The sequence below is a fragment of the Camelus ferus genome, chromosome 8, assembly GCF_009834535.1.
Source record: "Camelus ferus isolate YT-003-E chromosome 8, BCGSAC_Cfer_1.0, whole genome shotgun sequence".
NCBI lineage: Eukaryota > Metazoa > Chordata > Mammalia > Artiodactyla > Camelidae > Camelus > Camelus ferus.
In genome coordinates this window covers 7,813,540-7,833,352 of record NC_045703.1, presented here as the reverse complement: position 1 = coordinate 7,833,352, position 19,813 = coordinate 7,813,540, and the positions used below count along the sequence as shown (strand labels likewise).

At 40.9% G+C, this 19,813-nt stretch overlaps 1 protein-coding gene and 1 non-coding gene across 2 annotated transcripts in view; one reads left to right on the top strand and one right to left on the bottom strand.

Moving 5' to 3' along the window:
* The window catches only part of KCNQ5 (potassium voltage-gated channel subfamily Q member 5), a 434,723-nt gene that overhangs the window by 291,107 nt on the left and 123,803 nt on the right, over positions 1-19,813 (top strand). Inside the window, exon 2 of the mRNA XM_032484438.1 lies at positions 7,073-7,163. Within this exon, the coding sequence (XP_032340329.1) occupies positions 7,073-7,163 (91 nt within the window). The remainder of the gene's footprint in view (positions 1-7,072; positions 7,164-19,813) is intronic.
* On the bottom strand, positions 9,780-9,851 carry TRNAA-UGC. The gene has a single exon. It is a non-coding gene; the product is annotated as a tRNA-Ala (tRNA).

The following is a 19,813-nucleotide window of genomic DNA, read 5'->3' as shown; positions in this document are numbered from 1 at the left end:
TTGTGGTCTGTTTTTTTTTTTTTTTTAGCTTAGAGAAGTCCTTTTTAACAATTTTGTAAAGCTGGTTTAGGGCTGCTGAACTCTTTGAGCTTTTGATTTCTCCATCAAATCTGAACCAGACCCTTGCCGGGTAGAATATTCATAGTTGTAGGTTTTTCCTTTCATCACTTTGAATATATTATGCCACTCTCTTCTGGCCTCAAAGTTTCTGTTGGAAAGTCAGCCAATTGTCTCATGGGAGTTCCCTTGTCTGTAACTAGTTGCTTTTCTCTTGCTGCTTTTAAGAGTTTCTCTGTAAGTTTTGCCATTTTAATTATAGTAAGTCCACCAAAACATGTAGTATGTCCACCAAGTAGACCTCTTTGAGTTCATCTTGTTTAGGACTCTGTGCTTCACGTGCCTGGATGTCTGCTTCCTTCCCAGGTTAGGGACATTTTTAGCTATTATTTCTTCAGATATGTTCTCTGGGTATCTTTCTCTTCTCTGTCTGGGACCCCGATAATGTGAATGTTGTTTGTTTGATATCGTCTCAGAGATATCTTAAACTATCTTTTTTTTTTTTTTTCATTTTTTTCAGCTTGGATGATTTTCACTACTCTGTTTCAGCTTGGTGATCTGTTCCTCTGTATCATCTGTTCTACCACTGATTTCTTCTCGTGTTTTTTTTTTTTAATTTCAGTTATTGTAATCTTCAGCTCTGTTTGGTTCTTCTTTATGTTCCTACCTCTTTCTTAAACTTCTCGCTGTGTTCCAACACTCTTCTCCTAAGGTCGTTGAGCATCTTTATGATCATTACCTTGAACTCTCTATTGCATAGACTGCTTATCTCTACTTAGCCCAGTTCTTTTTCTGGGGTTTTGTCCTGTTCCCTTGTTTGCAACATGTTCCTTTGTCTCTTTATTTTGCCCAATTCTCTGTACTTACTTCTGTGTATTAGGTCGGTTGGTTCTATTTCCCATCTTGCAGAAGTGGCCTCACGTGGGAGACGTCCTATGGAGCCCAGCAGCACACTCCTCTCTTACCGTCTTGGCTACATGCTCCAGAGGTGCCCCTGTCTGGGCTCTGTGGGCCCTTCTGCTGTGGCGGGCTGACGACCGTGGATGTGGCAGGCAGGACAGGCCACTGTCCCAGCTGGATGCCTTGCCTGCTGGTTGGTAGGGCCAGATCCCAGCACCAGTCGGCCAGAAGGACCCCAGACTGGTGTGTGCATGCACCAGCATCTTGTGGTGAAATGAGCTCCCCAAACGGCTGCCTCCGGCATCTGTGCCCTCAAGAGGAGTCCCAGTTGCCTCCTGCCTCTCTGGGTGTCTCTTCGAGAGCAGCACGTAGGTAGGTCTGACTCAGGCTTCTTTCAGATCACTGCCTCTGCACTTGGACTTGGAGCATGTGAGATTTTGTGCACACCCTTTAAGAGTGGAGTCTCTGTTTCCTGCAGTCCTCTGGCTCTCTCCCTCATATACAAGCCCTGCTGACCTTTAATACCAGGTGTTCTGGGGGCTCAGCTTTCCAGGGCAAGAGCCCCAGGATTGGGAGCCCAGTGTAGGACTCGGCACCTCTCAGTTGTGATTATCCTCCTGATTGCTGGTCACCTACTGGGAGTGTGGGTCTTGACTACACCATATCTCTGCCCTTCCTACTCTTCTCACTACGGTGTTTTCCTTATGCCTTTGGTTGTAGGAAATATTTTCTGCTATTCTTCAGGTCATCCTCGTAGCTAATTGCTGTGTAAATAGCCATAATTTTGCTGTGTGTTTGTGTGGGAGGAGGTGAGCCCAGGGCCTTCCTACTCCACCGTGTTGACCACACCCACCTCAGTTGTGTTTCTTATACACGTGGAATCACCAACTTCAATGTTTTTGGGCACAAACAAAAAAAATATTCTTGATGCTTATCTAGATAGCAGCGTCAAGGGAAAGCAAACCCTTTTACTTACTTACTGGGCCCCAGAGGAGCGTCTACAGTTTTTAAGACTACAAGTGTATTTTTAGAGGTGGGAAGTACGTTCTGTCTAGCGTCTGTCCACTGCTTGCCAACTCTGCTTGTCCATAAACTATTCAGTGGCTCCACACAGCATGATGCTGGCTTTTAGCTTCCTTTCAACTCGGGTCCCCAAGAGCCACAAGTGCCGTTGTAGGTCGATCCCAAGAGAAACACGTATCTTCCGTACCCTTTGGGCAGGTACTTACATGTGTAGTAATTTCAGAGTTTATGGTTATTACTGTCTGGAGACATCTGTCTGCTGGGTTTATTTTTTCCTGATGTTGTACCACATCATAAAGTCTACTGCCAAGAGTACTTTTCTTGCAAAGACTTTGTTTTCTGCTGTCTTAGTCACTTTGCTGCTTTATTTCTGCAGGCCAAAAGGAGTGAAAAAAATTAGTGGCGGTCCCCCACTCCTCAGCCCCCATAGGATGGCCGGGCTCCATTTGGTGAAAGGTTTCATTCTGCAAAGCTTAAAATTCTCATTTCATGAGAAAGAATGGGTCCTGCTGGCATATGTGTAACAAAGAACTGCACTGAGATCTCCCATGATACTGTGGGTGCTCTCAGGCCACCTTTCAAGGAAAATCTATTTTCAAAGTAAATGGATATATGGGGTCTACCCAGTTGCAAGAAACCAAATTCATAATTGATTTTTTTATTATCAAATATAGTACTTTTAAAACAGCTTTCTGCTGGCAAGGAAAAATAACTTTAAACGTACTTTTATCCCCTATGTCAAGTTTGTTCCCAACAAAAATGTTTAAATAAATGTACTTCAGAATTTCTATTATTCATTTTCAGATAATGTAACAGCTATGATCATAGACTCATAGAAAATTACAATGATTAAGTTATTATTTGCCTAATAACTTGACCATCATTTTTATGGAAAAATCACTCAGACCAGACAACTGTTGTCAAACCTCTTTTAACACGTTTCAACCTCTGCTACTCTCTTGCATAAACAGACCCTTTGAAACAAAGCATGGAAAATTTAATCCACGTGGGTTCATAGTATCAAAACTGTTAAACTGGATTGTTTCCCATGGTGTCAGCACCAAAATTATCCCTTGAAAAGATGCCTTTAAAAGGAAGATTCAGAAAGAGAAAGAAAAATATACCATATGATATCACTCATATGTGGAATCTAAAAAAAAAAAAAAAAAAAAGACACAAATGAACTTATTTACAAAACAGAAACAGACTCAGAGACATAGAAAGTAAACCTATGGTTACCAAGGGGGAAAGGGGCTGGGAATGGATAAATTGGGAGTTCGAGATTTGCAGGTACTAACTACTGTATATAAAATAGATAAACAACAAGTTTCAAATGTATAGCACAGGGAACTATATTCAATATCTTATAATAACCTGTAATGAAAAAGAATGTGAAAAGGAATATATGTATGTGCATGTATGACTGAAACATGATGCTGTGCACCAGAAACTGACACAACACTGTAAACTGACTGTACTTCAATTAAAAAATACAAAAGTTTTTAAATTTTAAAAATAAAAATTTGAAAAAAGGAACATTCGCATAGATTTTACAAATGTTGTCTCTCCCTCATCCTTTACAGCTAACTTTTATTTCATTAATGGCTGGAATTAACATGTTTTTCTGAGTGGCCCCCTTCTCCATCAGGGAGCAGCAGATTGCCTGTTTATTAGCACAGCAGCCCTGGTCAGCGGTCATTTGTGGTCATTTTAACGATGAATCTTTGCCTGGTCGATTAAACTGAGGCTCATTCCCACATGTAGACTGTAGCCCAGTGGCTGCTCAGTGCTCCCACCTATTTACTTAGGTCAGCCTCACATCCCTTCCAGAAACTCAAGTGATGAGGAACTAGGCACCAAGGTCCAGCTGGCTGAGGCTGCAGTGAGTCAAGAAGATACTGTGGCTGGTCCATCCCAAGAACGTCGTCATATGGGCTGAAACCCGACTGATTACATCGTGGTCCATGTGGCTTTGCTGAGACCCACCATGAAATGCCTTGAGGATTCCGGACCTTGTGGGCACTCTTCCAAGTTTTACATTTTCAAATATCTTGCTTTATAAGTGGGGAGTTTAAATAACAAGTCACTTTAATTCTTTGTTGTAATTTTTAAATATATATATATATTTAATTGAAGTATCATCAATTTATAATGTGTTAATTTCATGTGTACAGCATAGTGAATCAGTTATTCATATATATATATATTATATATATATATATAATCCTTTTCATATTCTTTTTCATTATAGACCTTTGCAAGATATTGAATATAGGTCCCTGTGCTATACAGTATAAACTTGTTTATCTATTTTATTTACAGTAGTTAGTATCTGCAAATCTCGAACTCCCAGTTTATCCTTCCTCATCCCCTTCCTCCCTGGTAACCATAAGTTTGTTCTCTATGTTTGTGAGTCTGTTTCTGTTTTGTAAATAAGTTCATTTGTATCAATTTTTTTTAGATTCCACATATGAGCGATCTCATATGGTATTTTTCTTTCTCTTTCTGGCTTACTTCACTTAGAATGGCATTCTCCAGTGACATCAATGTTGCTGCAAATGGCATTATTTTATTCTTTTTTATGGTTGAGTAGTAGTCCATTGTATAAATATACCACCACATCTTTATCCAGTCATCTGTCAATGGACGTTTAGGTTATTTTTATGTCTTGGCTATTGTAAATAGTTCAGCCTAGTATTATATACTTAATACTTGCTGATTGGATAAGTGGATGAATGGCTGAGGGAATTCATGGATTTGTGAATGTATTTGTTCATCCACAGCCCCTCGGGCAGCCAGAGCAGTGGAGGTCCTCAGTTTGCAGTTTTCAAATGGGCTTCTGTTAGAAATAGCAGAGTTTTAGCACAGAAAGCACTCTTGTTAGAAAGGAGGGTAATAGCAGCTTAATAAAGAAAATGAGCAAAGTAGTGACGTGAAGGAAAAAAAGATTAAGCAACACCTAACTACTAATGAAGGGGGAAACTAGCAAAAGGACTCATGATGTAGATCTGCTTTAAACACACATGTAGAGATTACGAAGCTGCCTTCAAGATGCCCTTGGAGGGAGAAGGTGTCTGAGAGATGAAATCAGCCCCTGCTCATTTTCCTAATGTTTTCTGCTAGTCCTGGACTTGGGGGGCGTATACAGATAACAGCCACTCACCAGGGAGTGAAAACATATATCTCGGTCTGTATTTGATGCCACATCATCTTCCCAGCAACCGTGGTGATCCTTGAATTACTCTCTCATTAGTAGTTCTGAGGTCTGTAGGTACACTAGAATTTAATTTCTAGTTTACAATTCCCAGTGCATTCGAGCCAGTTTAAAATATAATCCAAACCATCTTGAATCATTGGGTACATGAGTCAAAAGTATGACGAGTAGTTATTAACTCATGTACTAGGTTTTTTCCCTAGTAATGTCCTTCCTCTTGAAGATTTGTACTGTTCAGAATGATAACTACTCCCCTCTCAGTTTAAGGAGGGAGAGAGGTATCCCCAAAAGTCTTGCTGAGCCAAGAACACCATTGCCATCCTCAGGTACGCTCCCTCAGCCACACTGCGACAACTCCAGGACAGACAGTGCTTGAACCATCTTTCTGCTGAGCAGCCTGGGATGAGTCACAAAATGTTCTTAATGCTCAGTTTCTGTATCTGCAAAGTGGGAATAGTATTTCTACTCTATAAACGTAAGAGGATAATGCATGTGGAGGGGGCTTTACTTAGCACAGTGTCTTGCTCATAGGAAGCCCTCTGTGAATATTAGTAAGTGTCATCAGCATACAGAACTGGAGCAATTATGAGCTTCCACTTGGGGTCTGTACTGGAATAGATATAAAGAAATAAGAAATGCATGGTATCAATCAGGAGTTGGCAAACTTTCCTCTGAAGAGCCAGAGAGTAAATATTTCACTGTTGCGTGCTGTCTACTGTCACAGATGCTCAGCTCTGCAGTCCTGGCGTGAGAGCACAGACACAGAGAATACACAAATGAATGGGTGTGGCTGTGTGCCAATAAAACTTTATTTACAAAAACAAGCATTAGGGGCCAGATTTGTTTCGCAGGCCATGAGTTACCAATCCTTGGCTATCGGCCCTTGAGAGCGCCCAGGCAAGTGTGGTAGAAGGACACATCGACTTGCCAGGGCGAGTTAGGAGGCAGAGACCAACCCCAGTGCCATCCCAAAGAACACAAACATTGATGTTTTAAAGGAGATGATTGTATGAGCTTCCCAGAAACAAGTAAAAGTGAAAAATACGACTTAGAGCAAGTAGCTCAGATACTGGTTGGTTTCTTTTATTTTTTGCATTTCAGGATAAGTAACTTCAACTTTAAAACAGCTTGCCCTTTTTATTAAACATTTACTTTGGGAACTCATCTCCCTCTCTGGACCCCAGAAGGTCCATTTCTAGGAACACAAATGTCTGTGGGTTGGTCAGTAGAAAACATTGCTTCTGACTTCCGCTTCCATAGCTGCAGCACAAATAGATCTGGGGGTGGGGGATGGGGTTGGGGAGGAGAGTTTCTCTAGTGGTTTGATCGGAAATGGTGCGTGGGTGTCAGAGGAAATCATTCCCTTCATTTTCTGTTCTTATTATTACAAAGAAATGACAAATGAGAATCCACAAGCAATCTTAGACTCTGAAACTGAGCCCACGGCTCAGTAGCCACTTAGAACAGTTGACAGTTCAGCAGGGCTGCCAAACGTAAGGGTGAACCTGCTTGTTTGAAAGGAGCATGGAACACACTGCTGGGCCCTCTCAGGACCCCTCTTTGGAAAGACATTTATGGAAAGTTCACAGATTCTTAGATGTATAAACAGAGCAGGCAGCATACACACACGCATGCACACGCACACAGATACACACACACACCCTCATCATCATCAATAAAATTTCAGAGGAGCCCCATTTGCCCTGGGCATCATACTGTATTTTGATATTCAGAAAGGTTAGACCCTTTTAGGGCTCTTATGATTTAATCAGTGCCTATTCATATGGGTCTGGTGATTTATTCATTAGAAACAAAGCATTGAATCTGTCGTGATAAGGCAAGGCTCTCATCCGATTTTTCTTTGTTGTTGTTTTACAGTTTTCTCCTTGTCTTTGGTTGCTTGATTTTGTCAGTGTTTTCCACCATCCCTGAGCACACAAAATTGGCCTCAAGTTGCCTCTTGATTCTGGTAAGTGAAATATACTAACAAAAAATGTACATAAAGTTTACATAATATAAGAACTGTCTATAACATGTATGCAATGCATTTTATCCCACGAAAAGTTCTCTCTGGGGGAAAAAAAGAGTTTATGTAAAGTCTAAAAATTTCAAAGATCATGGAAACGTTTGCCCACAATTTTAACCTTTAATCAACCCTAGGAATATAGAGAAGTATTCCAGATTGCTATTACATAGCAATATCCTGTGTTCCAGTTGCATCTTAAATAGGAGGTAGTACTTGGGAGCAGTTTAAGTTATGTTTCTCTGTGGTGATAAGCAAATTACAAGAGGAATCAGCATCCGTGAAGTCTCATCATATTGCTTAAAGTTACAGGACACAGAGTGTTTTCCAATAAGCACAATTTGGCAGTAGCTAAGTATAACTGGCCAAGAACTGTGAGCATAAAGCACCTCATAAAGAAGGCAGAAGGCTTCTTGCTTGCTCTTTTCAGCCAGAAGACTGCATTCTGAGTCTTGCTGCTAATGCAGTTACCTGGTGAGAAATTCTGCTGTTTGCTCTATTTCCATTATGCTGTCAATCCTCAGCCACACAGAATTGCTCGATTCATTTTAAAATGGAAAAAGACCCCAAGATATTTTAGTCTGAATTATTATGGGCCTTTTAAACTCTTATACTTTCTATTACCACTGAACTATAGTGCTATATACTCAAATCACATCTGATTGAAAGTTTGCTTCACTTACATCCATTCTGACCCACTCACTTAGTCCAAAAATATCAAACTTGACAGTCTCAGAACTGTCTGAATGAACTAAAAATTGGAACAACTCACTTTTTCCATAAAGCCTGGTGGACTGGGGAGGAAAAGAGAGAAGGGAAGGGCATAGGATGGCTGTGTGCACTGATAAACAGAAATAGGTTGTGTATAGCAGCAGGCACTTAGGGTAAGAAAAGGACTCTGTCCTTGAAGTTGGAAAGTGAAAAGTGTCAGCTCGTAAACCTGAGTGGAGCTTTGTGCCTGAAGCTACCACAACTTCATCAAGTCTCCATCCTATGTCAGGGAAAAATCACTTTTGAACCTGGGATAAATCTGTCCTAAGTTGTTTCCATACCAACTGTGCTCAGTGGTACTTTGCTAATTTCAAGGTTACTATTTTGCAAAACCCAAGATAGAAAGTGGAGAGATCAAAGAGCCCACTGGGGATTTGTTCTATTTACAAGGTTTCCATTTGGGAAGCAAGTGGGCTTTTAGCCTCATGCATCTTCTGGTAACAACAAATGGTCTGAGCCCAAGGATCTAAGCACAGCTGGCTTTTGGGTGCATGGACCACTAGGAATTTCAGATCAAAAATATAAATCTGAGTTTTAGACTTGTGCACATGAAAATCTGGATTTACTGCATGACCAATGATACATGTTATGAATAAATCAAGCATTAGGACTCCCACCAAAAAAGTTTCCTTTATAACCAGGTCAAGAATTCAAAATGGTAGGTTTACATCCCTCAAATTTCTGAAATATAAATTCAGTTATTGCTAATGAGTTTCTAAATAATCCAAAGAAACTCATGTTATTAAAAAGCCCAAAGTTAATTAATATCTTGATTCTTAAAACTTCCTGAGCTGTGAACAAGTGACCAGAGTTTAGTAGAGTGCACTTGAGTAGGTAAAAATTTAGATGTTGTTACATATCCTTCTGTCTTTTTTTTTTGCCAACTTTATTGAGATATAGTTGACATAATATTGTGTAAGTTAATGTGTATAATGTGATGACTTTATGTACATATATATTGCAAAACAATTACCCCAGTAAAGTTAGTTAACACTTCTTCGCCTCACATAGTTACCATTTTGTGTGTGCAACGTGAGAACTGTTAAGATCTACTCTGCTAGCAGATTTCAAGTATATAATACAGTACCGTGAACTTTAGTCACCATGCTGTACGTTAGGTCCTCAGAACTGATTTGTCTTATAACTGGAGGCTTGTGCCTTGATCTCCTTCACCATTTCCCCCACCCCTCCATCCGCACAACCACCCATCTACTCTGTTTCTATGAGTTCGGGTGTTTCTGTTTTTAGATGCCACATATAAATGAGATCATACAGTGCTTGTCTTTCTCTGCCTGAATTGTCTCACTAAGCATGATGCCCTCGAGGTCCATCCATGTTGTCACAAATGGCAGGATTTCCTTCTTCTTATGGCTGAATATTATTCCATCGTGTGTATGTGTACCCAGAAGTGAGGTTGTTGGATCAGATGGTAATGCTATTTTTAATTTTTTGAGGAATCTCTGTGCTGTTTACCACAGTGGCTGCACCAATTTGCATTCCCACCAACAGTGTAGGAGGGGTCCCAGTATTCCACACCATCGCCAGCATTTGTTATTTCTTGTTTTTTTGATATAACCATTCATGTAAGGTGATACCTCACTGTGGTTTTGATTTACATTTCCCTGATGATTAGGGATTTTGAACGCCTTTTTCCATGTACCTTTTGGCCACCTGTATATCTTCTTTTATCCCTCAGTCTTTTTTTTTCTTTCTTTCTTCGTATTTCTTTTTTTTTTTTTTTTAATGTGGGGAGGGTAATTTTTAGGTTTATTTATTTAATTATTATTTTAATGGAGGTACTGGGAATTGAACCCAGGACCTTGTGCATGCAAGGCATGCACTCTACCACTGAGCTATATCCACCCCCTGAGGTGCAATGTTATGTTAGCATTTTTTCCCTATTGGATAACTTCTTGCTTTCCAGGTTAATTTTAAAGTATGTATTTTAGGCCTTTAAATGTAGGTTACCCAACACACTGATGATTTGTACACATTTCAGGTGACAGATCTTCACCTGATGACCTCCCCTCCTAATGAAAATGATGTACATCATTTGCAAAGTTTTCACTGAAGGTAGTCATTTCTAAAATTGCCCATCCACAAGCAGTAAACGGAATGCTGTTATCAGTTTTTGCAAAATAGAGAATGTCTCACTGTATTTGCTCCTCCACCCCCCCACTGTGTTACAAGGACTCTGGACCATAAATGGATTGTGCTAAGCCTGTGGACGAGGACTCAAACACATGGTTAGATATCCAGGCTTTCCCAAACATCTGGCTGCTTGGCACCTCCTAGAGAAAGCATATGCATACTTGCCAGTTTTGCTTTGGGTAGCAAAGCAAACATGGGTTTGCTGTTTCTGTGCACAATGAATGAATCAGTTCCCGAAATGTGTACACATCCAATTTAGGCAGATCTCATTATATCTTAAATGCACTAGTAGAGCTTACTGTTTAAAGAAAATCTGTAGTGAATCCTTTTGTAAAGTGAAGAGTGCCTTTGAGAAGCTAATAACTCCATAATTAATCTGTGTTACATGTTTGTTTTCTTTTTCTAATGTGGGTACATGATGGGGTTTTTTGTTTTTTTTTTTAACATTGCTGTAAGCCATCCAATGATATAACACGGTATTGAAAAATTAGAGGTGTCCCACCCAGCAGTAGTGGCAGAGCCATGAACATGTTTTACCACTCCTTGCAATGTAGAAAGGTTGGTGCATAAAATTACATGAATTTGACATAGGCGATTACATTAAATCTTTACACGTAAAGCTCTGGCATAAACACTGTAAGAGAGGATAACAGGACGTAAGGATGAGAATCCATGTGAGGATATGAAGTCTTCTGCGTGTGATGAAATGACAGAGTGGGAGATGTTCAGCAACCAGAAATGAGGAATGGGTGATGCTGCTTTGTGTTTCTCACATCCCTGTAATTTACTGCAGAAAGTGCTCAGAATATCCCCACGAACATTGAAAACTGCAATTATTTTCCCTTGCTTGTCTTTCATCAAGGCAAATGCAAATAAATTTTAAAATGATTCATGGAAAGTAAGGACCCTCATCAATCTGCTGATGACTGAAAAGAAAAAGCAGGAGAAGTTTAACACCTACACTGCATCTTAACTGCGGGATAATAATATAGTGAGTGAGTTGCTCTGTGAAAATTATGTCAGATATCAGAGGAAAGATTTGTTCAAGTCAAAGATAATGAAACATTATGCCGTGCACCAGCAACTGACGCAACATTGTAAACTGACTAGACCAGTAAAAAAGAATGCAAAAAATAAAGAAAAAACAATTTTTTTAATTTTTTGAAAGATTTGAACAGACATCTCACCAAAGAAGATCGACAGATGGCAAGTAAGGACATAACAAGCTGCCCAACATCATCAGTCATTAGGGAAATGCAAATTAAAATCACAATGAGACATCACTATGTACCTATGAGAACAGCTAAAATACAGAAGACCGACCATACCAAGTGTTGCTGATGGTGTGCGTTAACTAGAACGTTCATACACGGCTGTGGGAATGGAAATGTTACAACTTCTTTGGAAAAGAGTTTGTTATTTTGTCACAAATCTATAGTGAAGGAATGCAGCTCAGTAGTTTGGGATGAGGAGAGGCAATAGAAAGGAGAGAGGAATTCAGAAAGGGTATGTGCAACTTTAGGGTGCGATGGATATTTTTATGAACTTGATGGTAGTGATAGTTTCAGAGGTGTATACATAAGTCAGTTTTTTTTAATTGTTCAGTTTATTGCATGTCAGTTATACATCAATAAAGCTCTTAAAAATAATTTAAAGGAAAAAAAAAAGATAATGGAATTATGTCTGAACAAGACCACACCTCTGTCGACCATGAAGGAGGGAAGGAACATTCTACATTTGTGATGTGAGCATTGGTGTGGAACTGAGTGGTCCAGGCTGTATCCCAGAACTGCTCTGCACAATTCTGTGCCAAGACTTGAAGAGGCATCCTTAGAACATCCATGAGCCACACGCAGCCAGGTCCACACTGACGCTGACCTACTGTGTCCTTTTGAGTCCACCAAAGCATATTCAGCTAAGAGAGGGAGAGAAACAAGGTGGTGTGATGAGCATTAGAAGGTCTCAGGAAAGTAACGGAGTCCAAGAGGGCTGGTGATAAAAAGGTAAACACCCTTCCCTCTCTGCCTTTCCAGGTTTAAGTAATTTCCACTGTTTGAAACCAGGTCAGACACCTCCTCCTGCCTGGAATAAACGGGCACCTCCCCTTGACTTCCCTACTTGACAATGTATCTCCTCCTTTATCCATTTACTCAGCAGTGTTTATGAGGCACCCAGGTAGGGGAGGCATTCTTTGGGGAGCTGAGGATATAGAAATGAACAAAATAGGCCAACCTCTGTCCTCATGGAACTTGGATTTTTGTGGGAGAGGCATCGAGTAAACAAATGAGCAAGTCCACATATGAAATCTTACAAGAAAAAGGAAATCAGGAAAAAGGAGTCGGCAAGGCAGGCGTGTTTAGACAGTCTGTTTATAGAAGGCCACTGGAAGAGGCAGCATGGTGGCAGAGACGTCGGTGAAGTGAGGCAGGAAGCAATGCGGAGGCTGGAGGAAAGAACATTCCAGATGGACAGAGCTTCCGGGACAAAAGCCCTCAGGCAGGACCATTCCTTCCGAGCCTGGCTGGGAAGGGCAGGAAGCCCAGGAGACCTGAAGAGGGTTAAGCCAGTGGAGGAAGAGGAGGAAAATGAGGCCCCAGTCGGACTGCAAATGTCTGGAGAACAGGACCCAAGGCAGATTCAGCAACAGTACCTAAGACGGTGGTACCTGATAGCCAGTTATCAGTATGTACTTGATGAGAGGATGGCCAAGGGCTTAATATTGAAATGTCCCCAGTAGCATGGATTCAGCACCAGAATGAAACCACGATGCAGCATGGATTCTGGAATGGACTGGGATGGGGAAGTCGCAGGCTCGAAGCCGTTTAGGAAGCAGTGAAAGTCATTCCTATAAAATGTGATGGAGCCCCAGCAAAAGAGAGGCCAGAGAAGTGAAAAGCCTTGAAATTGTGGGTTTATAGAGAATAAGTGATGCAGTTAGGGGATGAAAGGAAAATGGATTAATTTTCCATTTTTTACAACTCCCTCTTGAAAGGGGGTGGGAAGGGATAAATTGGGCATTCAAGATTTGCAGGTACTAACTACTATATACAAAATAGATAAACAACATGGTCCTACTGTAGAGCTCAGGGATCTATACTCAGTATCTTGTAAAGGTCTATAATGAAAAAGAATACGAAAACAAAAAATCCCACTTTAAGACATACGGACATGAGAGAGTAAGTCTTATCTCAAGTCATTTATTTCTCATGAAGATCACAGATAAGATTACTAAGAATTATTTTCAATCTAGTTGACTACTAGTCATGCCCATATATAGAATTTGGGGTTGATACGTAAAGCCAAAGTCAAAAGCTGGAAGCAGTGGGGTGGTCCCCCTGTCCCACGCAGACATGTATCACGTTCAGATACTGAATATTGGATTAGAATGAGGGTGGGTCCCCATTCCAGTGCAGACAGACATCAGGGGTCACAACTAAGGTGAAAAGACACATCATGCTTCTGCAAAGTTGATGAGAGAAAAACTTTCCAAGCTGCAAATGGCAGCTTGACAAACAGCATCCCTGGCTGGATGCCGGGAGAAAGCTGCAGACCTGGCTTCCTCCGGGGCCATATCGTTAATGAGTCCACAGAGCATCACTGGAAACAGAGAACAGGGGAGAGACTTGAAGTGCAGCCGGCTCTCCAGCCTTGGCTCGCTGAGGACTGATCGAGGGTGATCTGGTGTGAGGTCCCAGCATCACGAGAAGACCTGGAAAGCCCTCCTTGCGGAAGCAGAACAGAGACATGAAACCCCAGACCCAGCCCACCCGTAGGTGGGGCCAGGAAAGGACATGATGGGGGAGCACCACCCCTGGGAGTGGGGGCAGGAGGGAGGACTCACTCTGTCCCCAACTCCCCACCCCTGACTCTGCTGAGCTTTATTTTTTAAAATCAGGTAGAATCAAGTACAAAGCAACATCAGATGCAACCTTCCAAATGGAAGCAGTCCCAACATAACCAGAAGGCGTTAGGCCGAGTGGCAGGGAAGGGGGTGAAGAGCATCCCGCCTCTTTGGCTTTTCTGACTTCAGGAAGATAAAAAGTGGAGAACGTGTGAGTTGCTTACACACCTGTGACTCTTGAGGTGGGGAGGGGTTTCTGCCAACCCACCTGCTTCTTTCCAGCATGCTCCTCCCTGGGTCACTTTCTGGCTTGGACCTGTGGTCCATAGCAGAGGAGAAAGGCATGCTCAGGGTCACTGTGGCCAGGTGAGGATGGGCACTCAGCTGACTTAGGCAGGTGGGCCCTGTGACCAGTTTGGGGAGCCTGTCTGTCTGTAGAGCCCAGGAGAGAGCTGTGGAAGACTCTAGCCTAGGGGACAGAAATGGGGAACATCGGGGGGTCACTCAGAGCCCTGAGTGCTTCCTTGAGTCCCCTCTACAGACTGAAGGGTATGTTTTTCACCCCAACCTGCTCATCAATTCATTGATTCATTTAATTGACTCATCAGATATTCACTAAATACCTACCAGGTATGCCATGAGCCATCAGTATTCACTAAGCACCTGCACACGTTACACACCAGCTGTATGCTGAGATACTCACCTGGTCCCCGTCCACGTCTGTGGTGCTTCCTTAAATATGTTTCCAGTTAAATCAGGTGGAGAATTTTGAGTATTGTGCGCCTGCAGTCTGTTGTCTTTCGTCACGTGCCCATAATGCCAATGAGCGCGTACACGGCTGTAAACTGGGTAACAATGTCCGTGTAACATAGAAGTCAGAGATGGTTTTTCCCAAATAGCAGCAGCTGAGTGGAAAACACGCCAGCCTAGCTGATTGCGGCCAACCTGGGGAGTGAAGGACTCCACGTGCCTTCTTTATCTTGACTCTCCCTCTGCCCTGGGAGTGCTTATAAGGCAGTTCTCCCCCGACCTGTGCAAAGGACCAGACGCAAGGTGATAAACGAGAGCGACCCACCTTTAGCATCACCACACTTTGTGCAGAGCCAGCGGGTTACTCTCTACCTGGGTCGTGTGATGTGGGACCCTCGTCTTCACAACCCAGCAGCCTGCACCCTTCCCGATACCCCTCCCATCAAGCTCTCTCCACGTTGATGTCTTGGCGACCAGGATTACAGCAGGATTTCCCCGTTAGAACTTGACATCTGTTTTTACCTGTACTAATGTCTTATTCAGATTGTTGTTTTGGGTACATCTCTGTTTATAACATTTCACAGGTTTAGAGTGGTTTGCCTTAACTCTATTTTTATCATAAACTCTGAGCAATCTTGCCTAAAAGCTGGCTTTTTCATCAGTCCATTTACTGCACTGTGGCAGGAAAGCCAGTGTAAGTGGGCGCGTTCTGCCCATTCAGAAGCACACGCTGCGTCTGCTTGGTAATACAGTCGTTTCAAGTGAAAGGCATTATTGCATCCTTGGATCATGAGGATGGCTTGGGAGGTGTCATTCTTAGGTCAAATAAATCAAAGGTATAAACACCTGTATCAGGTGATGGTTTAGAGTATTCTTCATCCAAATTTTTCTGCTCTCCCCTTTACCAAGCTATGTTAAAGAAATCTGAAACTTCACAAATCTATTCATCAGAGATCCAAATTTTTTAATTAGCCAAAATGTTAATAAAGGAAATTTTTATGCAGTTTAAATAGAAAAATAATGCCCAAACAAAAAATAAATAAGTAAAATATTTTTTAAAGGAGGGGAGGATATAGCTCAGTGGTAGAGTGTGTGCTTAGCATGCGTGAGGTCCTGGGTTCAAACCCCGTAACTCCAGTAAAATAAATAAATAAACAAACCTAATTACCTTCCCCCAAACAAACAAACAAAAAGCAAACAATAAATAAATGAATAAATAAAATATTTTTAAAAAGAAAAATAATATAATGGAAAAGAATCTGAAAAGAAAATGTGTTTATGTATGTATATGTGTAACTGAATAACTTTGCTGTACACCTGAAGCTAACATTGTGAATCAAGTACACATCAATAAAAATTTTAAAAACGAGAAAGAATGTTGCCGCAGGTAGAAAGAAGTTTTAAGATTGCTACAATAGAGCAAATTAAGAATATTTTGTTTAAAATGTATAATTTGATTTAGTCACTGTAAACTTCATTTTTCACCTGAACTCTACATATTTTGACATCTTCTCAGTGTGTAAAATTTGTAACATTTGGATTATTCTCTCTTTTTCTGTTTTTAACATAAAGTAAAATTCTAAATAATTTTTAGAATTAGAAGATGCAATTCTTTACCTCTCCACACTCAGGCTGCTCCCATCTCTCTGGTCTTTCCTAAATCTCTTGGTTTATTTCTGCACCAGTTACCCTGAAAAGTGCCAACACAGGCAGCAGTGCATGGGAACACACCTGTGTGCACGTGTGTGTGCACACACATACTCACTCACTCACGGTCACACTTGACCCTCCAGCAATACTAAACCATTCACATTTCCAGTAGCACTGCCTCTGTGTTTTCATAAATGATATTTCTTCTGCTTGAAAAGCCCAGCTCTGCCACCACTTCTCTTTACCACCATGGTAATTCTTACTTATTTTTTAAATCTCAGCTCATGCTCCCTCTTCCTGGAAGTCTTCCCTGACTTCCAGGAAGTGTAACATCCCCTTCCTCTGTGCTCTGGCATCCAGCACAGTTCAGCAGGGATGGTCTGTAGCAGCAGATGGTTGATAACAGTGTTTATCAAGCCCCTGTATGATTGTTGACTTCCAAACATATTTTATTTCTGGACTGAAAACTACCTAAGAATCAGGACTAAATGTGAGTAGTCTCTGTATTTCCTAGTTGGTACCACAGTGCTTAGCATGTAGAAGATACTCAAAAAACATGTGAATAAACTAAACGAACCACCACCCAATCCAAAGAAGCCAGTTCCATACTTCACGTGTAATTCTGTTTTGTTGACTCTATAGTGTTATCACTGTTTGATTTTTTTTTGCTTATTTGGGACTTTTTCATTATTGACCTCTGGCCCCAGAATGCAAACACCTTAAGAGTGGCCCATGTTGTTCTGTTCACCACTTCTACCTAGAGAAGAGAGGTGCCCAAGGCCGGGGAGGAAAGAGATGAAAATAAAACTCTCAACTGTGAAACAAATGACCAGACCAGATTTTACCCTCCTCTATGAATAGGACTGTTTTAAATAATTAGTATATAAATTCAGTGCCTCCATGGAGACATTCAAATACTGTCTCCAATTAGTCTTTTAATCTTAGCAGTATAAAATTCCAAAAACAGTTTTTCATCCTTTGGAAGATCTTCAAAGGCAAGTAGAATTAAGTGGTGTTGGACGCAAGTTTGAAAATCTAAAACAAAATTGTTATTTGCTAGCTTTTGCCTCTTTTTTTCCCACTTATCCTCATTTTCTGCTGAGCTTCAATTACCCTTCTGAATCTGGGGTAATCAAATATTTATATTATTAAAGCAAATACTCTTATCTAATATCAAAGCAGGCTGATCATTAACATTAAAGAATAATAATATAACATGAGTCTGTAGACAGCATTAAAAATGAATAGGATCATATAACAAGAGAAAATTGATGCTATGACCCAGTCAGTTATTCAATACTAACATATTTTAATTAAAAAGTCGTTTAGCAATGACTGTCTCCTTCACTCACGATCTCTAGAGGCAAAAGAAATTGGGACTAATTCATCCAAACAGCTTCCTGTGATAACGTTTTAGACCAACCGAGCCTAATAAAACTAAGATGTAGTTATCACTCCCCCCTTAGACCTCATGCAATGCATCACTTATATTCTACTTTGGACACAATTTTTTTAAACCATGCATTAAACAAGCATTTTTTAGTATCTGTTGTGTTCTCAGCTCTACCCCCTGCCTCCTCCCTGATATCACTGGATTATTCTAACTATCTTCTCCTGTCTTTAACCGAAAGTAAAATTCCAAATAATTTTCTGAATTAAAAAGACCATATTTCTTATCTGGAGAGGAAAAGAACCAAAAGCGAGCAAGAGGACCAAAAGTAAGTAGAATTAGAGATTATGTGATCTGTAAATATGATGATATAATAGAAATATTTAAAAAGAATAGTTGATTACAACAGAGACGTGACTAATCCACCACTGTAAGTTGAGGAAGGTGTCTAGAGATGGGGACATTTGAGCCAGGTCTAGAGTCACAAAGGTCTGGGTCACACTGGCTAAATTAATTTAGGGGGGAATCAGGTAGATGTACAGAGGCTCAGAGGAAGGTTGGCACCAGATTGGGAAGAACCCAGTTTTCTAAAGTCAAATCACTTGGATTTTATGCTGTGAGTGATGAAAGTCAAAAGGGATCTCCATTTAAGTAGCACAATGACCCAATCAAATTTGGTTTTGAGAAAGATAATTCTGACTCCACCTTGGAGGATAGCTGGGGTAGAGAGGAAATAATGGAAACAGGAATGGAGGCTGCATTGCCCTAAGCTATATGATTAGCAGAGGGAATGGAGAGGTAAGGCTGAATTCAAGGGGCATTTCTGAGGCCGACCCAACAAAGGGTGGTGTTTGAGGTGAGAGACTGGAAGTGAGGATGCCCATGGTGTCTGACTTTGCCGTGTGGTTACACAGGGATGCCATCACCCAAGACTGGGAACACAGGGCGTTTGACAGTTTCAGAGGAAAGACAGGCTGGTTTTCTATAGATTACATTTCACTCATTTGAGAACCATCAGAAGGTAGGGAAATACTTATCTATAGTCCAGGAGTCTAGATTTGGATGTCATGAGTACATAGGGGAAAAGCCGGACCCCTGGGAGATGGAAAGTAAGACAGTCATACAAGGAAATAGTACAATAGGACACTATTGAGATGAGTGGAACATTCTGAGATCAGACCCAATACTAACGCTCTCTTTGTGTTATGAACCTAGAAAACTCAATGCACCCCTCTGTTAAAACTTAGACTAGAGGCATTTTATTAGGTGTCTGCCCAAGATATGGCTAACCATTAGCATCACCTTCAACGCTGGCATTTAACTAGTTAGAGTGTTATCTTACATCATCCTTCACCCCCAGTCTTGGTGTCCCTGGAGGGTGAATGAAAAATTGTGGACGAAACCACCTTCCTTGGAATGAGGTATGGGTCAGTGTTGCACTGAGGACCCAGTGAAATTAGTTAATTTTAAAAAGAAAAAAAAAAATGTTCAAAGGATCACTGAGAACCATCCTGAAACCTAAATCTAGGATAAAAAGTCAGGATGCTTTAGAGTGATTGTGATCACTAATGCCCATTTCCTACAGGAAAGAGGGACGGAGTTCTTCAAGAAATACTGCATCTTGGAAGGCATAGTTCCTTTCATCTACAGGAACATCCAAGGTTGTATGAGATCAGTGCTTTGCAGGAATCTCACATCTTCCCAGAATATCGGTTCTCTTTCCAGCAATCATTAATTGGACCAAAGTTGGCTCCTAAATCATATGTACTGTTCTGCACCTTGAGAGCCACCCACCCAAACTGTTGTTCACCCTAAAACAATCATCCCTTAGCCTTAAACTTCTGACATAAATAATCCTGGTTCTGATACCTAAGCAGCAAATATCAATATGAGTCCAATCATTGGCATAAACATTTGCATCATTAGGATAGAATAATTTTAAAGGAAGATAATTATTTTAATTTTTTTTAAAGTTTCAGTTACCTAAATATGTGTGCTTCCCTTGATGTCATCAAATGATAGCTAGGGATAAAAATTTAAAAA